The 14707-nt window shown below is 41.9% G+C and overlaps 1 protein-coding gene across 3 annotated transcripts; it reads right to left on the bottom strand.

Annotated features, from left to right (window-relative positions):
- Positions 1 to 95: 95 nt before the first annotated feature.
- Positions 96 to 14632, bottom strand: dnajc8 (DnaJ heat shock protein family (Hsp40) member C8). Of its 3 annotated transcripts, XM_087146184.1 has the most exons (9): positions 14595 to 14632; positions 8962 to 9016; positions 8768 to 8869; positions 8268 to 8324; positions 7821 to 7887; positions 6447 to 6541; positions 5453 to 5524; positions 3595 to 3762; positions 96 to 2738 (listed from the first exon to the last, which is right to left on the bottom strand). In XM_087146184.1, exons 1-9 carry the CDS (start codon positions 14615 to 14617, stop codon positions 2616 to 2618), a joined length of 762 nt encoding a protein of 253 aa, XP_087002310.1. In that variant the 5' UTR covers positions 14618 to 14632; the 3' UTR covers positions 96 to 2615. The 3 variants fall into 3 exon arrangements, with proteins under 3 accessions (XP_087002310.1, XP_022106820.2, XP_087002309.1); XM_022251128.2 differs by lacking the exons at positions 8962 to 9016; positions 14595 to 14632 and adding an exon at positions 13684 to 13803; XM_087146183.1 differs by lacking the exon at positions 14595 to 14632 and having other exon boundaries at positions 8962 to 9090.
- Positions 14633 to 14707: the final 75 nt, after the last annotated feature.

Genomic DNA, 14707 nt, shown 5'->3' with positions numbered 1-14707 from the left:
TCAATGAGTGTATGTAGTTCATATTTTTCACCTCTGACATTCTATGCAGCTTTTTGTTTCACTCATAATACACATTTCAAAACTGCCCCACTCCATAGCTGTATCAATGTTTTTATTTCAACAAAGTATAAACCAATTTCTTTCAAACTGGGACACAAGATGGACAAAAACTGTTAGATCTTGGAAACTGATTCTGCTAAAGTCTGAACATAAAAACCCTTTTGTCTTTTTGCTTTTTTTTTAACGAAAAGTTGCCTGAAAGTTCCTACTCGCCTTTCCCTGCTCTAAACGACTCCAGAATAGCTAGCAATCACATCAAACTTACAGCACTCTTAAACGAGCGCAATAAAACATACAATTTGCAAATCGTAATAAAGCTATCACTTTCAGTGGACTGAAAAACTTCCACTACAGCTGCAGGCCTGCAGATACAAGTTAGCAAAGAAAGATAATTTCATGGGGGAAAGGGCGAAAACTGCAGCAAACGCTCCCACTTCACACAAGTTCCCACTGCTACATGTACAGTACCTTAAAATCAAGACTTCACTAAGAAACATTTCAGAACTAGTCTAGATTTCCGAGCTCCTTTCATTCTGTTATCATCAGTACACAACAAAGCATCGCTAAAGAGTGCCCTGACACTATGGCATGTCTAATTTTCACAGAGCAGACTTCCAAAACTACCAAAGCCTCATAAACCTTTGGAGATATTCACCCCATAAATCTTTCTTTTTGCTGTGTTGGTCATGTTGTTTTACACTGGCATATCAAATACAACTAACTGTTCTGTGCCTTATTACTATTCATCATCATAACAAATATTGTTAAGAATACTGGTTAACGTTGACTCTTTGTATCAAAAATCAAACCCAGATCAGATCAGAAATACTGCAACTTTCTCAAACTAAAGATTACATAAAATTGACTTTCACCTCCCTTTAAAATCACCATTTTAGTCAAAAACATTTAACACTAGCTACAAGTGCATCAAAAGACACAGGAAATATAAAACTAACCCTCAGGTCTTATTTTACTGATTTTTTTTTTTACTTGGCCAAGGGACATTTTATTATTGACAAACTCCCAACGAAAATTCACAGACGTGAAATACTATAGAAACTGGATCTGAGTTGTCAAGCAGAGCTTTTGGGATACTGCTTGTTAGATAATCGTGATATGAAAATGCCAAGATATTAACCACTTATCGTCAGAGTGTCTTACCCAAAAAGCTGTCGGGGGTGGGTGTTTTTCACCAGCAAATTCCTCAACCTTGCAGTTGCGCTTTGACCCAACCAAGCACAACGCGCTAATATGTCAACAGCGGAAATGAAAAAAGAATTCTTAAACGAGTGTACACATCCTCAGTTGAACAAATAAGGAAACTTACGTATTTGTACGTTAAATGGTTAAAGGCTGTATGTATTTGGTGGTGAAAAATCCTTGACAGAACTCATATACTGGCCATAAAAGTCCTTTTTGGTGGACAGCACATCTTACGGATTGTGAAAAAAATTACCATTAGGTACTGTAGGCCCTACTTCCAATATCAATTCTAAAAACAACCGAACGGCTCCAACAGTTTCCCAGAGTGGTGAGCATTGGGAAGATAAAAACTCAAGCAGAAGCACAATGTGTGGAAAATTTCCTAATAAATATAAAGAATGCATATATTTTAAACAGCTGCCAAACCATAACAACTGAAGGTCACAATACGCATTCCGACAGATATCATATCCTTGATCTCTGTGCTGTGACATCTATAGCATCATGGGAAAAGGCGATGCTACACCCCTAGGGCCTGAAAGTACTGAGCATTACAGCCATCATTCCATTACTACCCTATGGTTAAAAAAAAGCTGTGGATTTTTTTCTTTGACTTGGCCCAGTAGAAAAGCATGTTAATCGCAGCCGTTTGGAGGGCTCTCAGTTTCCAATATTTACATCCGGGACGTTCCAAGGAGCACCAGAGTCAATGGTACTGCAGAACAGTCTGTGCTGACTTGGGCAGAAATGTAACAAACGGTTGCCAGCCATGGTCAGATATGATAAATAATGCTGACCGATAATCAACTCTCATGACAAGTATACAACAGACAGCAACAACAGCCCGTCAGCCGGTTTTGAGGGTAAGGTACATGTACATACCTCCCAAAAAAAACATATCTGGGCATATGTATGATGCTGCGATGACGACCACTTTTAGAGACGGCAATATTTTTGCTTCTCTAATTTGTGGAAGTTTTGAAATGACGTAAGCACTATCCTGAGCACAAATGGCTCGTCGGTCTAGCATTTTAACTCTCGTTTCTTCGGCTTGAGATAAATGAGAATATTCACGTATTCTCCTGGATGGAAACCAGTCTATCGTAGGTCAATCCCCTGGCGGAAAGTGGGGGTAAAGTGGAGTGCCCGAGGACAAAACACATGGCCACAAACTAGATTTGAAACCCTTGACCCTATCATCGCGAGTAAAAAACTTTAATCTGATGATGGTGAGACAAAGAAAGCAAACCTTGATCGTAACACCGTCAGACTGAGCCCATGGATTTGATTGGGTTGAGTTAGGGGGTACCTGTGTATACAAAGTCTATGTACATCGTCGACTTGACCGTTCATCATCTCTGCTCCAGCTTGGGTTTGGGAGGCTTGAAGGCCATCCTGTTCTTTGTCTTGGCCTTCTTCTTCTTGCCTCCCTGGGTGAAGTCGCGCCAGCTCTCCACGCGATCATCACGACTTTTCTGCAAGAGAGAATCACTGATCTTACACCCACCATGCTGTCAGTCTGGGCTGTCAAATTTCAGGCAAGTTAAAATAAAGCTTTTAGACATCTATGTTAAAATCACATTGGTGATTCAGTCCAGCTCTACCCCTTCAGCATCTAGTCTTGATCCGTACATGCGCAGTTAAACAGGATTTTCTCCAACATAATCTCAAGATATATATCTCACTGTTTATGAAGCACAAGGAATTTTCAATGGTATTGAATGATAAATCTAAAAAGCTCACTTTTTGCCCGATATTCTACCCAGATTAAAGAAAAGAGCCATTGTTACAGCCACATGAACCACCTGCTGACGCTTTTATTCCTCCATGAACTTGTCGCAAACACTTACATTATTTTGGGCCCAAAAAAAATGCCAACTTTTCTTTTTTAAAATGACAAGATACCACGACTGTAGTCCTTTACAATGCTGGACCTTACAAGAACTGACCCTTGATGGTCATTAGTTCAAGACTGAGTAACATATCTTACCATATCCTTGCTTGTTTTAAACTCAGACAGTGTCGTGGAGCGAAACTTACTACAACACCCAGCCCTGGCTCGAGGCTGCTTGAAGGCTTCGCACGCCCATCCTCATGGAATAGTTTCATTGTTCGTGTGTATATAACACTCGATGAGGATCACTTAAATGTGTGGGCAAGTATGAACGTGAATACAGAATTCATCCGAACGTGCTCTAACGTCCTCTGTGTTACGACACAGGAAATCCCTGTGTATTTACGGGTAAACTGGGATGAAGTGGTTAACCAGGCATTCCTTTGATGCTTCAGTCCAGCCACGCCCCCCCCCCCATTTTCTGCCCCTTTACGTACCTCCCATTCTTTCTCCCATTCCTTCTGCTTCTTGGCCTTCTCCTCGGCGGCAATCTCCTCCTCTCGTTCCCGTTTCCTCAGCACCGCATCTCGCTCAGCCAGCTCCCGCCGCCGAATCTCGTAGTCGGCAAAGAGCTTGACTGTCGTCTTGTACAACGTCTCTTTGAACTGTCAACAAAGACCGGCCAAGACAGGTTTCATTGTGCAACCGAGTCTCAGACATTTTGGCCAACAGAACTGTTGAGAATAGAAATTCCTTTGCTTAACCAAAAAACGGCTCCCATCTTATAATTCACGCCACGTATAGGGCATACCACTGGTTCCGAGCAGATTTCTACTCGACACAAAAATTTTCCAAGCAGTATAATAATTTCCCCCGACCAGTCCCATGAAATTCGCCTCCAATATTGAAGATGAGATCAGGTTTCAACACCAATAATTTTTCTCTCACACACAGATCTACTTCCTGCAGTATTTTAAGTATTCTCAGGGGGCCCAGAAGAAATATTCAAGGCAGACTTTGGCACAACCTGGTGCTGGAAATAAAGCCAAAACTTTCCCCATAAGCCACTAGCAAAGAACCACTACCCACTGTAAATAATACATTGTACTTTAGAATTGAGCCCTTTTGTTGCATCACATGACAAAGGGTAAGCTTGACAGTAGTTAGACAATGAGAAGTCCGGTACCAACACACTGTTTACGATGGGTGTGAATGGCTTGACCACTTCGGACCGGGGCATTTTTCAAAGTTGAGGATGCTGGGCCGGCATGACTATCATTTTTTCCGTTTTCAAAATCCTTCAACAATTCATCATTCCATTTAACAGTCGTTTATAGCCGCACAGAGTAATCTTCAGGCACTACTCTAAGTTGACAGCTGACCTTCATTGACGCCCGAGTATTTCAGCCAGGCCTGCAGCCTTGTAAACAGAGCCCAGATTGTGCGGTGTTAAACAGCTGTCTTTTGTTCACGAACCTGGCTCAGTGCACTGCTGACCTCTTTTCAATAGGGGCCAGATTAGCATGCAGCGGTGCTGTGTGGCTCATCGCTGCGGTGGTGGAGAGCTTTTGTCCCCGGTGGTAATCCGCTTGCTCTAAATACCCCAAACCCTGGTATACGGTTTCAAAATAATGCTGGATTATCACCACTTTTGAGAGTGAAAAATGCCGGTCATGCCCAGCAGCCTGGTCTTTTGTTCGGAGTACGGTCTTTTGTTACAGGGCCCTGTTTCCTTTGTCCGAGTTCGGAGACCCCGGCCACACATATAAACCATACGGCTCCGATCCCGGCGTCCCCGGCTGGTAGTGGTTAAGGACACCAGTCCAATCTGGAGCCGCTGGTTGCTCAGACAAAGCTCACTATGCATCATGTGAAACAGAAACAGCACCGAGTCTGAGAAATACCACTACAGGTGATTCACAATAGTGCGCCTCCAAGAGTTTGCAACGCATTGGCCAATCACAACGCCCGAAATCTGTCAACCCTTTCCAAACACGCATTGGGTCAACAGATTTCGTGCACTGTGATTGGCCAACGCGCTGCAAACTCTTGGCGACGCACAAATGTGAAACCCTCCTATGGGGAGAATGCAAGTATTTAAAGAAACCCCACAGAATGGCAATTATTTACATAAAAGTCACGATTGGCTCAAGGGAACTTTGACACTGTTTGAAAGATAAAAATCTCAAGCCTTCTGGGCGGAAAAGAAGCATTTGGCTTCTCTCTAGACCCTCTGTGCATTGACTACAGGAAGAGAAATACAATTACCTGCCTTTAACCCTAACACTCCTCAGTCCTCCAACAGGTGAAGGATTGAGGAGGGTTAGGGTTAATGGGGAGGGCAATCTCACCCACCTTTTCGGGGTCATCTTCGTCAATCTCCGTAGATAGTCCTTCCTTCTTCCTCTTCTTTCTCTTCTCCTCTAGCTGCCAAGGGAAAAAAAACATGAACCTCCGATAATCCTCCTGCAGGTGTAGCATTGGGTTAGATGCATCGGGGCATGTTTAAATTATACCCAGCGTGGGTGGTCCTTTGTTTTTTATGACAACAAGATACGAGGAAAAACTCCATTTTTGTTGTTTGCAAACTCTCTTGTAGATGCTTTCCTTGACTGTTCAATTTGTGGCAAATAACCGCAAGCCAAAAAATGCCTCTAAAACTGGTTTTCAGTCAGGCCAGGTCTAAACAATCTGCATGTTTTGGACCTGTTTTGTTCTTAGGTCTACAAACACAACAAAGTGGGCACACTGTTTCCTTACAGGCTCTTCTGGCGACCAGATTAACGAGTCATTACTGTGGTGACAACGACCTCCATGTAGGTGATACATGCGCATCAAATTTGATCAATAGGGTGTTGCGATTTGACAACACAATCTGCAGTTAAGAACACACGTTTGATGTCGGTGCAATAAAGGTAACTTCTTCTGTACTATGCTGGATGCTCCTTGAATGCTGACTTACAATGTACGGGTTATACAGTTCCCCAAACAGAGGCAAGTCTTGGCATAGGATTCACACTAGGTTCCGACCAAAATAAAGTTATCACTTGGGACTAAACTGCTTTATAACCTTACTACAGACACAAATGCAGCTGAAAACAAAATGTGCTTAGAAACCCAAGATTTCCAAATCAAACAGCTTGGGCTACAGGAAAGCACTAGACTTTTTAGAATTGTTCAATTGTTTGACTCCCAGGCTTAAGAGATGTTTCAATCTTAGCGTTGATATTCAGGACCAAGTGAACGTCGAGTGTTGGACTGCAAACTTCCAAAGTGAAGACTGCGTTAGTGCCACAACTATTTAAAGTGAACAATTTCAGATCAACGTTCCAAACTGCGGGATGCTCACCAAGAACTCGTTCTTCTCTTTGGCTTCTTGGATGATGGCCAATATACTCTTCCTCTTTTCCTCGTCTTCAATGTCCTTCATGGCATTACTCAGAACTACAGGAGAATCACAAGGAGCAAGAATTTTGTCATGGAAGTTGCTCGAGGTGAGGCAAGAAAAGGACTCATTATAGATCAGGGTTCATACATCCTTGTGGAAAGAAAATGCCAAGACTTTTCCAGGGTTTCCAGGTCAAAAGTTTGAATTTTCCAGGACTTCATACCTGGAAAATCCTGGAAGTTTATACTCATCCTGGAAAGTCCTGGACAATGCTTAATTTTGAAAAGAAGTCCTGACAGACTGTTGTCACTCTCTTGAAGACAAACAGAGCATACAGAGCACAGAGTGTTCCCCGTCGGTTTTTCTCAGAACCAAACACTCATAAAAGAGGTGTTTTCGTCTACATGGTGCAACCGCAAGCCTAACCTAATTTATCATGTCATGTTTGTCTTGTTCCCTGTGGAGCCGCTGGCAATAGTAATACAACTTTACACACTGATAAAGGGAACAGGCTATTTTTCCTTCCAGCCTCGGTTTGGTTTCATTGCTTTTAATGATAGAAAAGCAAAATGGTTGCCCCATGAGGTCTATTGATCGTCGAATACCATACTACAATCTCGAATTGCTTCAGAGATTTCCTCGGTCGATGGCCTTTTGTTCATTCTCTTCCTGATCAAAGAAAAACGTTACTATCAACAAGTAACAGTTTATTTAGTTTCCTTGCCAAGATTATGCAAATTGACATCTAATTTTGAGAAAGGCAACATAACCATTTGCACAAAAACAAAGTAGTGTTGAACAATTTTACAAAGGGCAATATGAAGACCAAGAAACATAATTTGTTTTAAGGAGTGATTTAATAAACCCCTACTAAACAAGCTCTGGGCAGATTAATTGTAAAATAACTTCTCTTCAATACTAATGAACTTCATGAACATATATACACAAAGAAAACAAACAGTAACACAAAGTTATGGTCAGATATTGGACTTTTTCTTATCTCATTCTGAAAAAGTCAATGTGCTACGTAGATGTAACTCAAACTAAATGAAAGACATGCAAAAGCGAAGCCAAGAATCTTGTGGACAATTAAATAAATCCGTTTCCCAAATTGCATTACACACTGTACAATCTACAGAGCATTCTAAGATCAAGAAGTGTAACAGTCCTCACACCGACATCATGTATCTTTGCACTGGCAGATGATGATGCCTGGGCACGTTTTGTGTCAAACTGCAAACCTCTCAACAAGGGCATGTGATAACGTGTATGCTTAAAGCCTGACAAGGAAAACCATTTCCAGATTAAAACATGACACCTGAATCGTGCACTTACTCTCAAAGGCTTTCTGTGCCCGTTCCCTGTCGTCCACATTTTTGTCGGGATGTACCAAAATAGATAACTGCAAATGAGGAAATACGGCAAAACATGTTGACAATGGCAACACACTTGCTGCCAACACAGGCAGCAGATTATGCCCACAATCATGACAATCAGGAACTTCCTCCAAAAAAAATCTCGTCTGATTTTTCTTGGCAGGAAGAGGTGATTTAGGCCACAAAGTGTCATGCATGTACATAATTCCCTGACACGGGCAAAAACCATGAAAAAAGCGAAGGTTTTTAAGAACCATACATCTAACCCCTGGTCAAGAGTCCCCTGGTTCTTCAAAGAACCGGACATCAAATCATCAAAGCTTATCACTCATGCCTTTGGAAGCAACTTTAAGAAATCACAATTGTTGAATCCAATCTGGAGGAAATACTGGATTCATTTACGTACCCTCCTGAACTTTTTTCGGATTTCTTCCGGAGACATTTCTGGTGGTACTTGTATGACCTGTGACAAAAGAAAGCAAAGATTGAGGTTGCTTAAATTAAAGGACTCGGCTACAGCACAGCGATAAAACCATACATGTAGATACTGGTTTCATGTGACATAAGAACTAGTAACTGCTGTCATGTCTTGTCTCTTTTTCCGCAGGCCAAGTAAAAAAATACCTGTAGTTTCTTGTTTGGGCCAATAAAGGGGAAAAATTGAGCCCTTTAAAAGATAGTGGTTTTCCCAAATGGTGGAGAGATTTTCTTGACTCCTTTTGTTGGAGCTATTTCTAAAGAAACTTTCGACCAATCTAATAAGTAAAAAACTATAGAGATCTACACAATTTGCTAAATACAGATGAAACGTCAGAACACACAACCACTGGTTGGTGAAAACTTTGACAGTGACGTAGCACCAACAAATGTTTGTATAGTGACTAGGTTTGTTGGTATTTTGTTTACCTCAAAAGGGTTGAGATTGAAGTATGTACTGCCGGGACGGAGAAGTCGGTCAATTTGTTGCTTTGGGGTCAGTACTGCATCTCGTTTCTCAATTGCCTTCACCTGTGAATAAATGATCAGTGCATGCAGATTTGACGGCATTTTGGAAAGTTTGAAGAGACTAAAGACAGGGTTACACAAAACCATACATGTACCTTGTTATGATCCCTTGGAGATGATCTTACAAGTGGTGTTGAGCGCTTGAAAATTCTAAGGTATAGAGGCAAAGAAATCAACCTAAGACTTAAAAAAAATTCCACTGGAGACATCAAGGCATTGTAAGTCCTGAAAAGTACAGCACACTGCCATGACAACAAACACCGCTGTTATCATGGCTTGGCTTCGCGAAACAGGCCTTTTCAGCGTCTGGTCCCCGATGCTGGAACTCCTTACCACGTAACATCCACAACATCAGTTCCTTTGACAAATTTAGGGATAAACTGAAAACTCAACTGTTCTCCTCACATTAGCTCATGGTAACTTGTTTTCTGGAGTTGTCCTTGCCGTGAATTGTAACTTGCAAAAATGCGCGTTATAAGACTTACTATTATTGTTATTATTACTACACAGAGATTGACAGCTGGCACGTGAGATGGTTGTGTGGTTACCAGTTCCCGTGTGTATAGCACACCAGCATTACGGCATGCATAGGTAGTGAAGTGTGCCCCAACAAAGCTACTAGTATAAACGCACGTGTACAGATACATCTTGTTCGATCGCCACTTAAAAGGTGGCAGATTTAGCCGAATTTGTCAGATTTTGCCAATTTTTATCATATCCCGCTTAGGTCAAAGGTACATGTAAGTTGGAGAGTACAGGCAATGTATTCAGTTAGTCTTGTACAGCGAATGAACGTTCTGTTACATTAAAAAAAGTCCAGGTGGGAATGCGCGGTAGCTTGACACGAGGGAATGTTGCAGCAAGGAGAAAGTCCAATGGGAACATGGCTTTTGTGACACATTTTGCTTGTTTTGATCATATTCAGCGTGTACCATCTCGGTACAAGTGGGCTGCATCAAAAACAGCAGTGCATCAAATGACAGCTACACCAACACTTGTTGTGGACCTCCCTCGTGCTTGTTACAGCAGTGTTGTACTGTGTGACTCAACATACATGCAACTTTGTCTCTGGTCAGTTCTTCGAATGACCAATCTATAGTACCCAGTGCTGTAGACCTTTTTCAACCATCTGACTGGATTGCGCTAAATGTAAACAATACATGTCGACTGCCTTGGCCAAGGTGATCACACATATTCCTATGGGCAGCTTCAACATACAAGCGCACATGCGAATGCTGCATGCTTGACTAGTTTATCTTGAATAAGTAGATCACCATCACAACGTTATGCACTCATCACCATCACAACACATCAGAGGTCCAGCACAATTGTGACATCACAGGAAAAAGGTCTATAGTATCCAGTGCCAAATGTTCCAAATTAATTTCCTTCAACATCTTTCCAAAAGTTCTTGAGGACAGGTGCCTGTATAGTTACATATTCAGTTACTAGCAGAACCAGCAAAGGATCATCAATTAAACCATCAGTGGTTGTGTTGCCCCATAAGAAGTACGAAATCAAAATCTACATCAGGGCAGGCAGTATTAAAACTAATTAACACAAATTAAATCTAACTCTCCTCATAATTGAAGGGACAGTGAGGCCTACATTGTCCAAAATGTAGGCTTTACACTCGTCCCCAACATTTTTGCCATATCATGTATATCTACACCTCAGTAACTCGCCACCTGTTAGGTTAATCATGTCATTCATTGTTAGCACGTACATGTACACACGTTCAACAGGATGTAGTGCTAAAGACAAAGTACATGTACATGGTAGGCCTAGGCCAACTGATATGACTGATCTCTGTTTCATGCAGATCTAAATCGGGATTGGTGATGCCACGTTGGTTCACTGATACCAGAACCTGCCTAATGGAGGAAACAGAAAAGGTTGGATAAACAGACAACACTTGATGTCCCTGTGCCAAAACCAACATGTACATGTAGGTCTATGTGACTTGTGTTTTTTAAGTTAGCCAAGGCCTAAATGCTTTGGAAGTTTCTTAGCTAATTTAGATCTTTTTTATTTTGGGCATGTTTTCACTTTCTGATGACTGTTGTCCGTTTATGGAATTCTTTCTGGACGAAGCAAACCAGCATTTGGACATGTTGGACCACTGCACTGATCAAGATTCGGGTCTTCTGACACATCTGAGTTTGACTTGTCAAAAATAAACTCTTAACCCTGCAAAATGGGTCAACTAGTACCCAGGTTAACTCGTACCCCTGTCAACTCGTACCCTGAAATATACACCCAAGTTAACTCCTACCCAGATCAACACGCAACCGAGTCAACTCGTACCCAGATCAACATGCAACTGAGTCAACTCGTACCCAGATCAACACGCACCCGAGTCAACTAGTACTCTCCAGGCCCAATCAGCAGAGAATATGCAGAGCATATGGGTTTTGATGTTTACATTTATGTATAAAGCTCCTTTTACAAGTTGGATTTCACTAAAAAGTCTACACCGTGTTTAGGAAGTAGGACATAAATGGCGTCTGACTATAGTATCCCCTGAACACAGATGTTCTGTAGATCGCAAGTTAAGTCCCTCTGCAGTCAACGTCTTTGTTCATTTTTACGCATCTAAGTTTGTTATCTTGTATGGCTTGTAGAACTTGAATTAATAAAATCAGTGAATACACTCTTATCAAATGTGTATGTTTAAGGTTAGCCCCACAAATAGGGCTGGTAGCTCTCTTTTCCAATCTGTCTCAATTCAACCCCTCCTTCCCAGCATACGCTTTGCACTCTCGTGAAAATGACAAAAAATGGATGACCCCTTAGGCCTAACGTGATGACCGTTCCATGGTTGGCCCTGCAATGCCTGCATGGTTCGATTTTGGTTCAGCTCGTAACCAAGTTAACTCGTACCCTGGTCAACTTGTACCCAGTCAACTCGTACTGCGTCCCCGGTCAACTCGTACCGTGTTTGTGACCTACATGGATTACGATTGTTTTCTTCTTTTTTTAACTCCAAACAAATGACAATAATTTGTCTCACTTTTAATTTTGTACCCCAAATGGATTACAATACTTTTTCTTTCCCTTTGTCCCGTATTTCACGCTTTTTGGACGTTAGCACTTAATTTTTAAATTCACTTTTAGACGATTAAGCGTTCATTCTCAATTAGAGATTATTTGATTTCTTTAATTAAAGGGGTCATAAACACAGTAGGTATATTTCAAAACCCTAACGAGGTGGTAGCAAGTTCATTTGCAAGTCCAAGCAATGCACCTGCCCCTTCTCCCCAAAAGAAGCTAACCTCAAACTAGCCCCCAAAACAGGGCTGATGTGGCTCTCTTTTACAATCTGTCTCTTATCTGTCGCCACCACAGCCCTACTTCAAGGCATGTCTTAAATGCCTGAAATCCAAACTGCAGGATTGTCACAAACTTTGAATCCTAATATCTTCCGAAATGAGAATGACTCGACAATTTTACTTACACCGGCGTATTCCTCAGAGTTTGGACTTTCGTACGAGCACCCTGATATGACTGACGCCGCCATTTTGAAAAACGAAGGCAGCACTTTGTGCGTCAGAAGTCATGCATCTATGGCACCTGTTGGGTCCCTTGAAATCCTACGCATGAAGCGCTGCCTTTGTTTTTCATATTGGCATCGCTCGTGGTCAGTATGTAATACTACAGGCCCAGTTTATCAAGGCGCCTTACATCTGAAAAGTTACAATTTTGGAAAGCTTTAGGGTGCTCGTACGAAAGTGCAAACTCTGAGGAATACACCGGTGTAAGTAAAATTGTCGAGTCACTCTCAATCGTAATCCATTTGGGTCACAAACGCGTGTTTTACTGGAGTACGAGTTGACCGGGGACACGGTACAAGTTGACTGGGTATAAGTTGACCAGGGTACGAGTTAACTTGGTTACGAGCTGACCCAAAATCAAACCATGACGTTAGGCCTAAGGAGTCATCCATTTTTGTCATTTTCACGAGAGTACGAAACGTACGCTGGGAAGGAGAGATTAAATTGGTTGCATACGCTTTTAGAAACATGTTAAAAATGACGATTGTCATAGACCAGTCAACTATCACCCAAACTATTGCGTGTGTGCAGAGAGTGCGCAGGACTCTGATGCATCATTCATACAAGTTTGGGCAATGGCTATTTCTTAACCACTCAACGATTTTAGCTGGTGTCATATATGAAAAGTACATACACAAGTACCAGGCAAAATTCACTAACGTTGAAGTCACAGCCACATGTGAAACAGTCTTCGAGCGCCCCCAAAGATCCGCTACGCCGTGCATGCTATGACGTTTGATACCCAGACACAAGTGTATTTTAAAGTTTATTTGTATACGCTTTTTCCCTTGTGTGGAAAGGTGCCCTGCTAAGTGCACAGCGAGCATAAATACATGCAAGTTTGTACATGTATGTAACGATGCAAAAAATCAAATTTGTAGGCCTAACTGTATACTTTTTACCACATTTTATAAGCTTTTGTGAAGAGAACAACTCAAATCAAAGGTTCTTGGACACAACACAAAAATTGACACTTTTGTTAAAGTTAAAGTACCTATCCTTCAGGCAATTTGTCCTTAATTATTACTTTTCCCGAACTGAAAGAGGAATTTGTCCCGGGCAATAGGAAAACCGCAAATGTCGAGGCCTGTCATAGACATTCTAGTTCATGCCTACAGTACATGTACATCATAACAACAGTTTTGGTGAAAGGCAAATTTTAGCGACAATAGTTCTGGTGGAAAATAAAGGAAAAAATCACAACGGCTACATGCAGGCGAGACAAACCCGAAAATCACTCCCTGGATGATGATTTAGACTTACCTCTTGCATGAAAGAGGAAAACTGGGCCTCATTTTGGCTTATTTCGTCTTTCGACGTGCTGCTGTTAGCCGCCATGTTTTTAACTTTTACATGACCACGACATTGAGGGCGCACTCTCCCAATCGTTCGTACGGATCCGGTTATCGACATGTGACGGAACGAAGCGCTGTAATGCAGTACTTAGATAGATGCAAGGAGGCGTGGGGAGCCACTGCCCCGACCAAAAAGCATTTTGTTTAAAAATTACGAAGAGCGGCGATTTATTAAGCGTTCTTTTTCATGACCCTTCCTTCCTGAAACGTGCAAAAAGTTGCAAAATGTAATCTAAACCCTCTGAAAGGCCATAAAAGAGATTTACATGGCCCCTATTTCCATTTTTTTGGGAAACAGATTATACACCTCCCCAAAAAGAATTTGGTCTTGATCCCCTCTTGTGTAACTTGTAAGTTCAGTGCCGCAACAGGCCAGCATAAAACAGCATTAGAGAGCGAACAAAGTATCCCACTGGGAAACCAGCTGGGCTGGTACATGTACATGAGGGTGTATACATGTACATCACTGTATTAGAGATAACTGTTTGACCTCGTGGTGACCCAAGATGGACGCACAGCGAGAAAAAAAAGAAACGAAAACAGCGATCAGCTGGACGTCACCTGCCGGAAGAGGTAACGAATGATGGTCAAGGCCAAGGAGAGGGCGGTCAGCTGGACCATAATTCGCTGAGTGAGCTTCAAATGACGCGTATGAATCGCTACAGCCTTCCTGAGAGATAAAAAGAAACCATCACCGTATCATGGTTGAAAAAAAAATTGTACAGGATACCTCAGGATTTGGACACTCCAACAGGATTTTTTCTAGACAGCTAATGTAAAAAGAATGTTCATAAAAGAGGCGTATATTATAAAACGTACGCTATTCCGACTGTCCGAACCATAACGATGTTGTGTTTCACTCTCTAGCTAAAAGAGGACCCCTTTCGGCATGAATGGTTCCGTCCAAGGTCGCCCAACTAGGTTCATTCCTT

Source organism: Acanthaster planci, linkage group LG15 (genome assembly GCF_054643075.1).
Source record: "Acanthaster planci isolate LZ-2023a linkage group LG15, COTS_SCS, whole genome shotgun sequence".
NCBI classification, from domain to species: Eukaryota; Metazoa; Echinodermata; class Asteroidea; order Valvatida; family Acanthasteridae; genus Acanthaster; species Acanthaster planci.
This window is presented reverse-complemented; position numbering and strand designations above follow the sequence as displayed.

What these genes read in the sequence shown, in the direction of transcription:
- dnajc8 (XM_087146183.1), bottom strand. Translation starts at nt 9,075, where the DNA reads ATGTCTCCAGTGGAATTTTTTTTAAGTCTTAGGTTGATTTCTTTGCCT. An exon ending in TCAATCTCAACCCTTTTGAG is followed by an intron (nt 8,325 to 8,767) that starts GTAAACAAAATA and finishes CTTTTGTCACAG; the next exon opens with GTCATACAAGTACCACCAGA. An exon ending in TCCGAAAAAAGTTCAGGAGG is followed by an intron (nt 7,888 to 8,267) that starts GTACGTAAATGA and finishes CCTCATTTGCAG; the next exon opens with TTATCTATTTTGGTACATCC.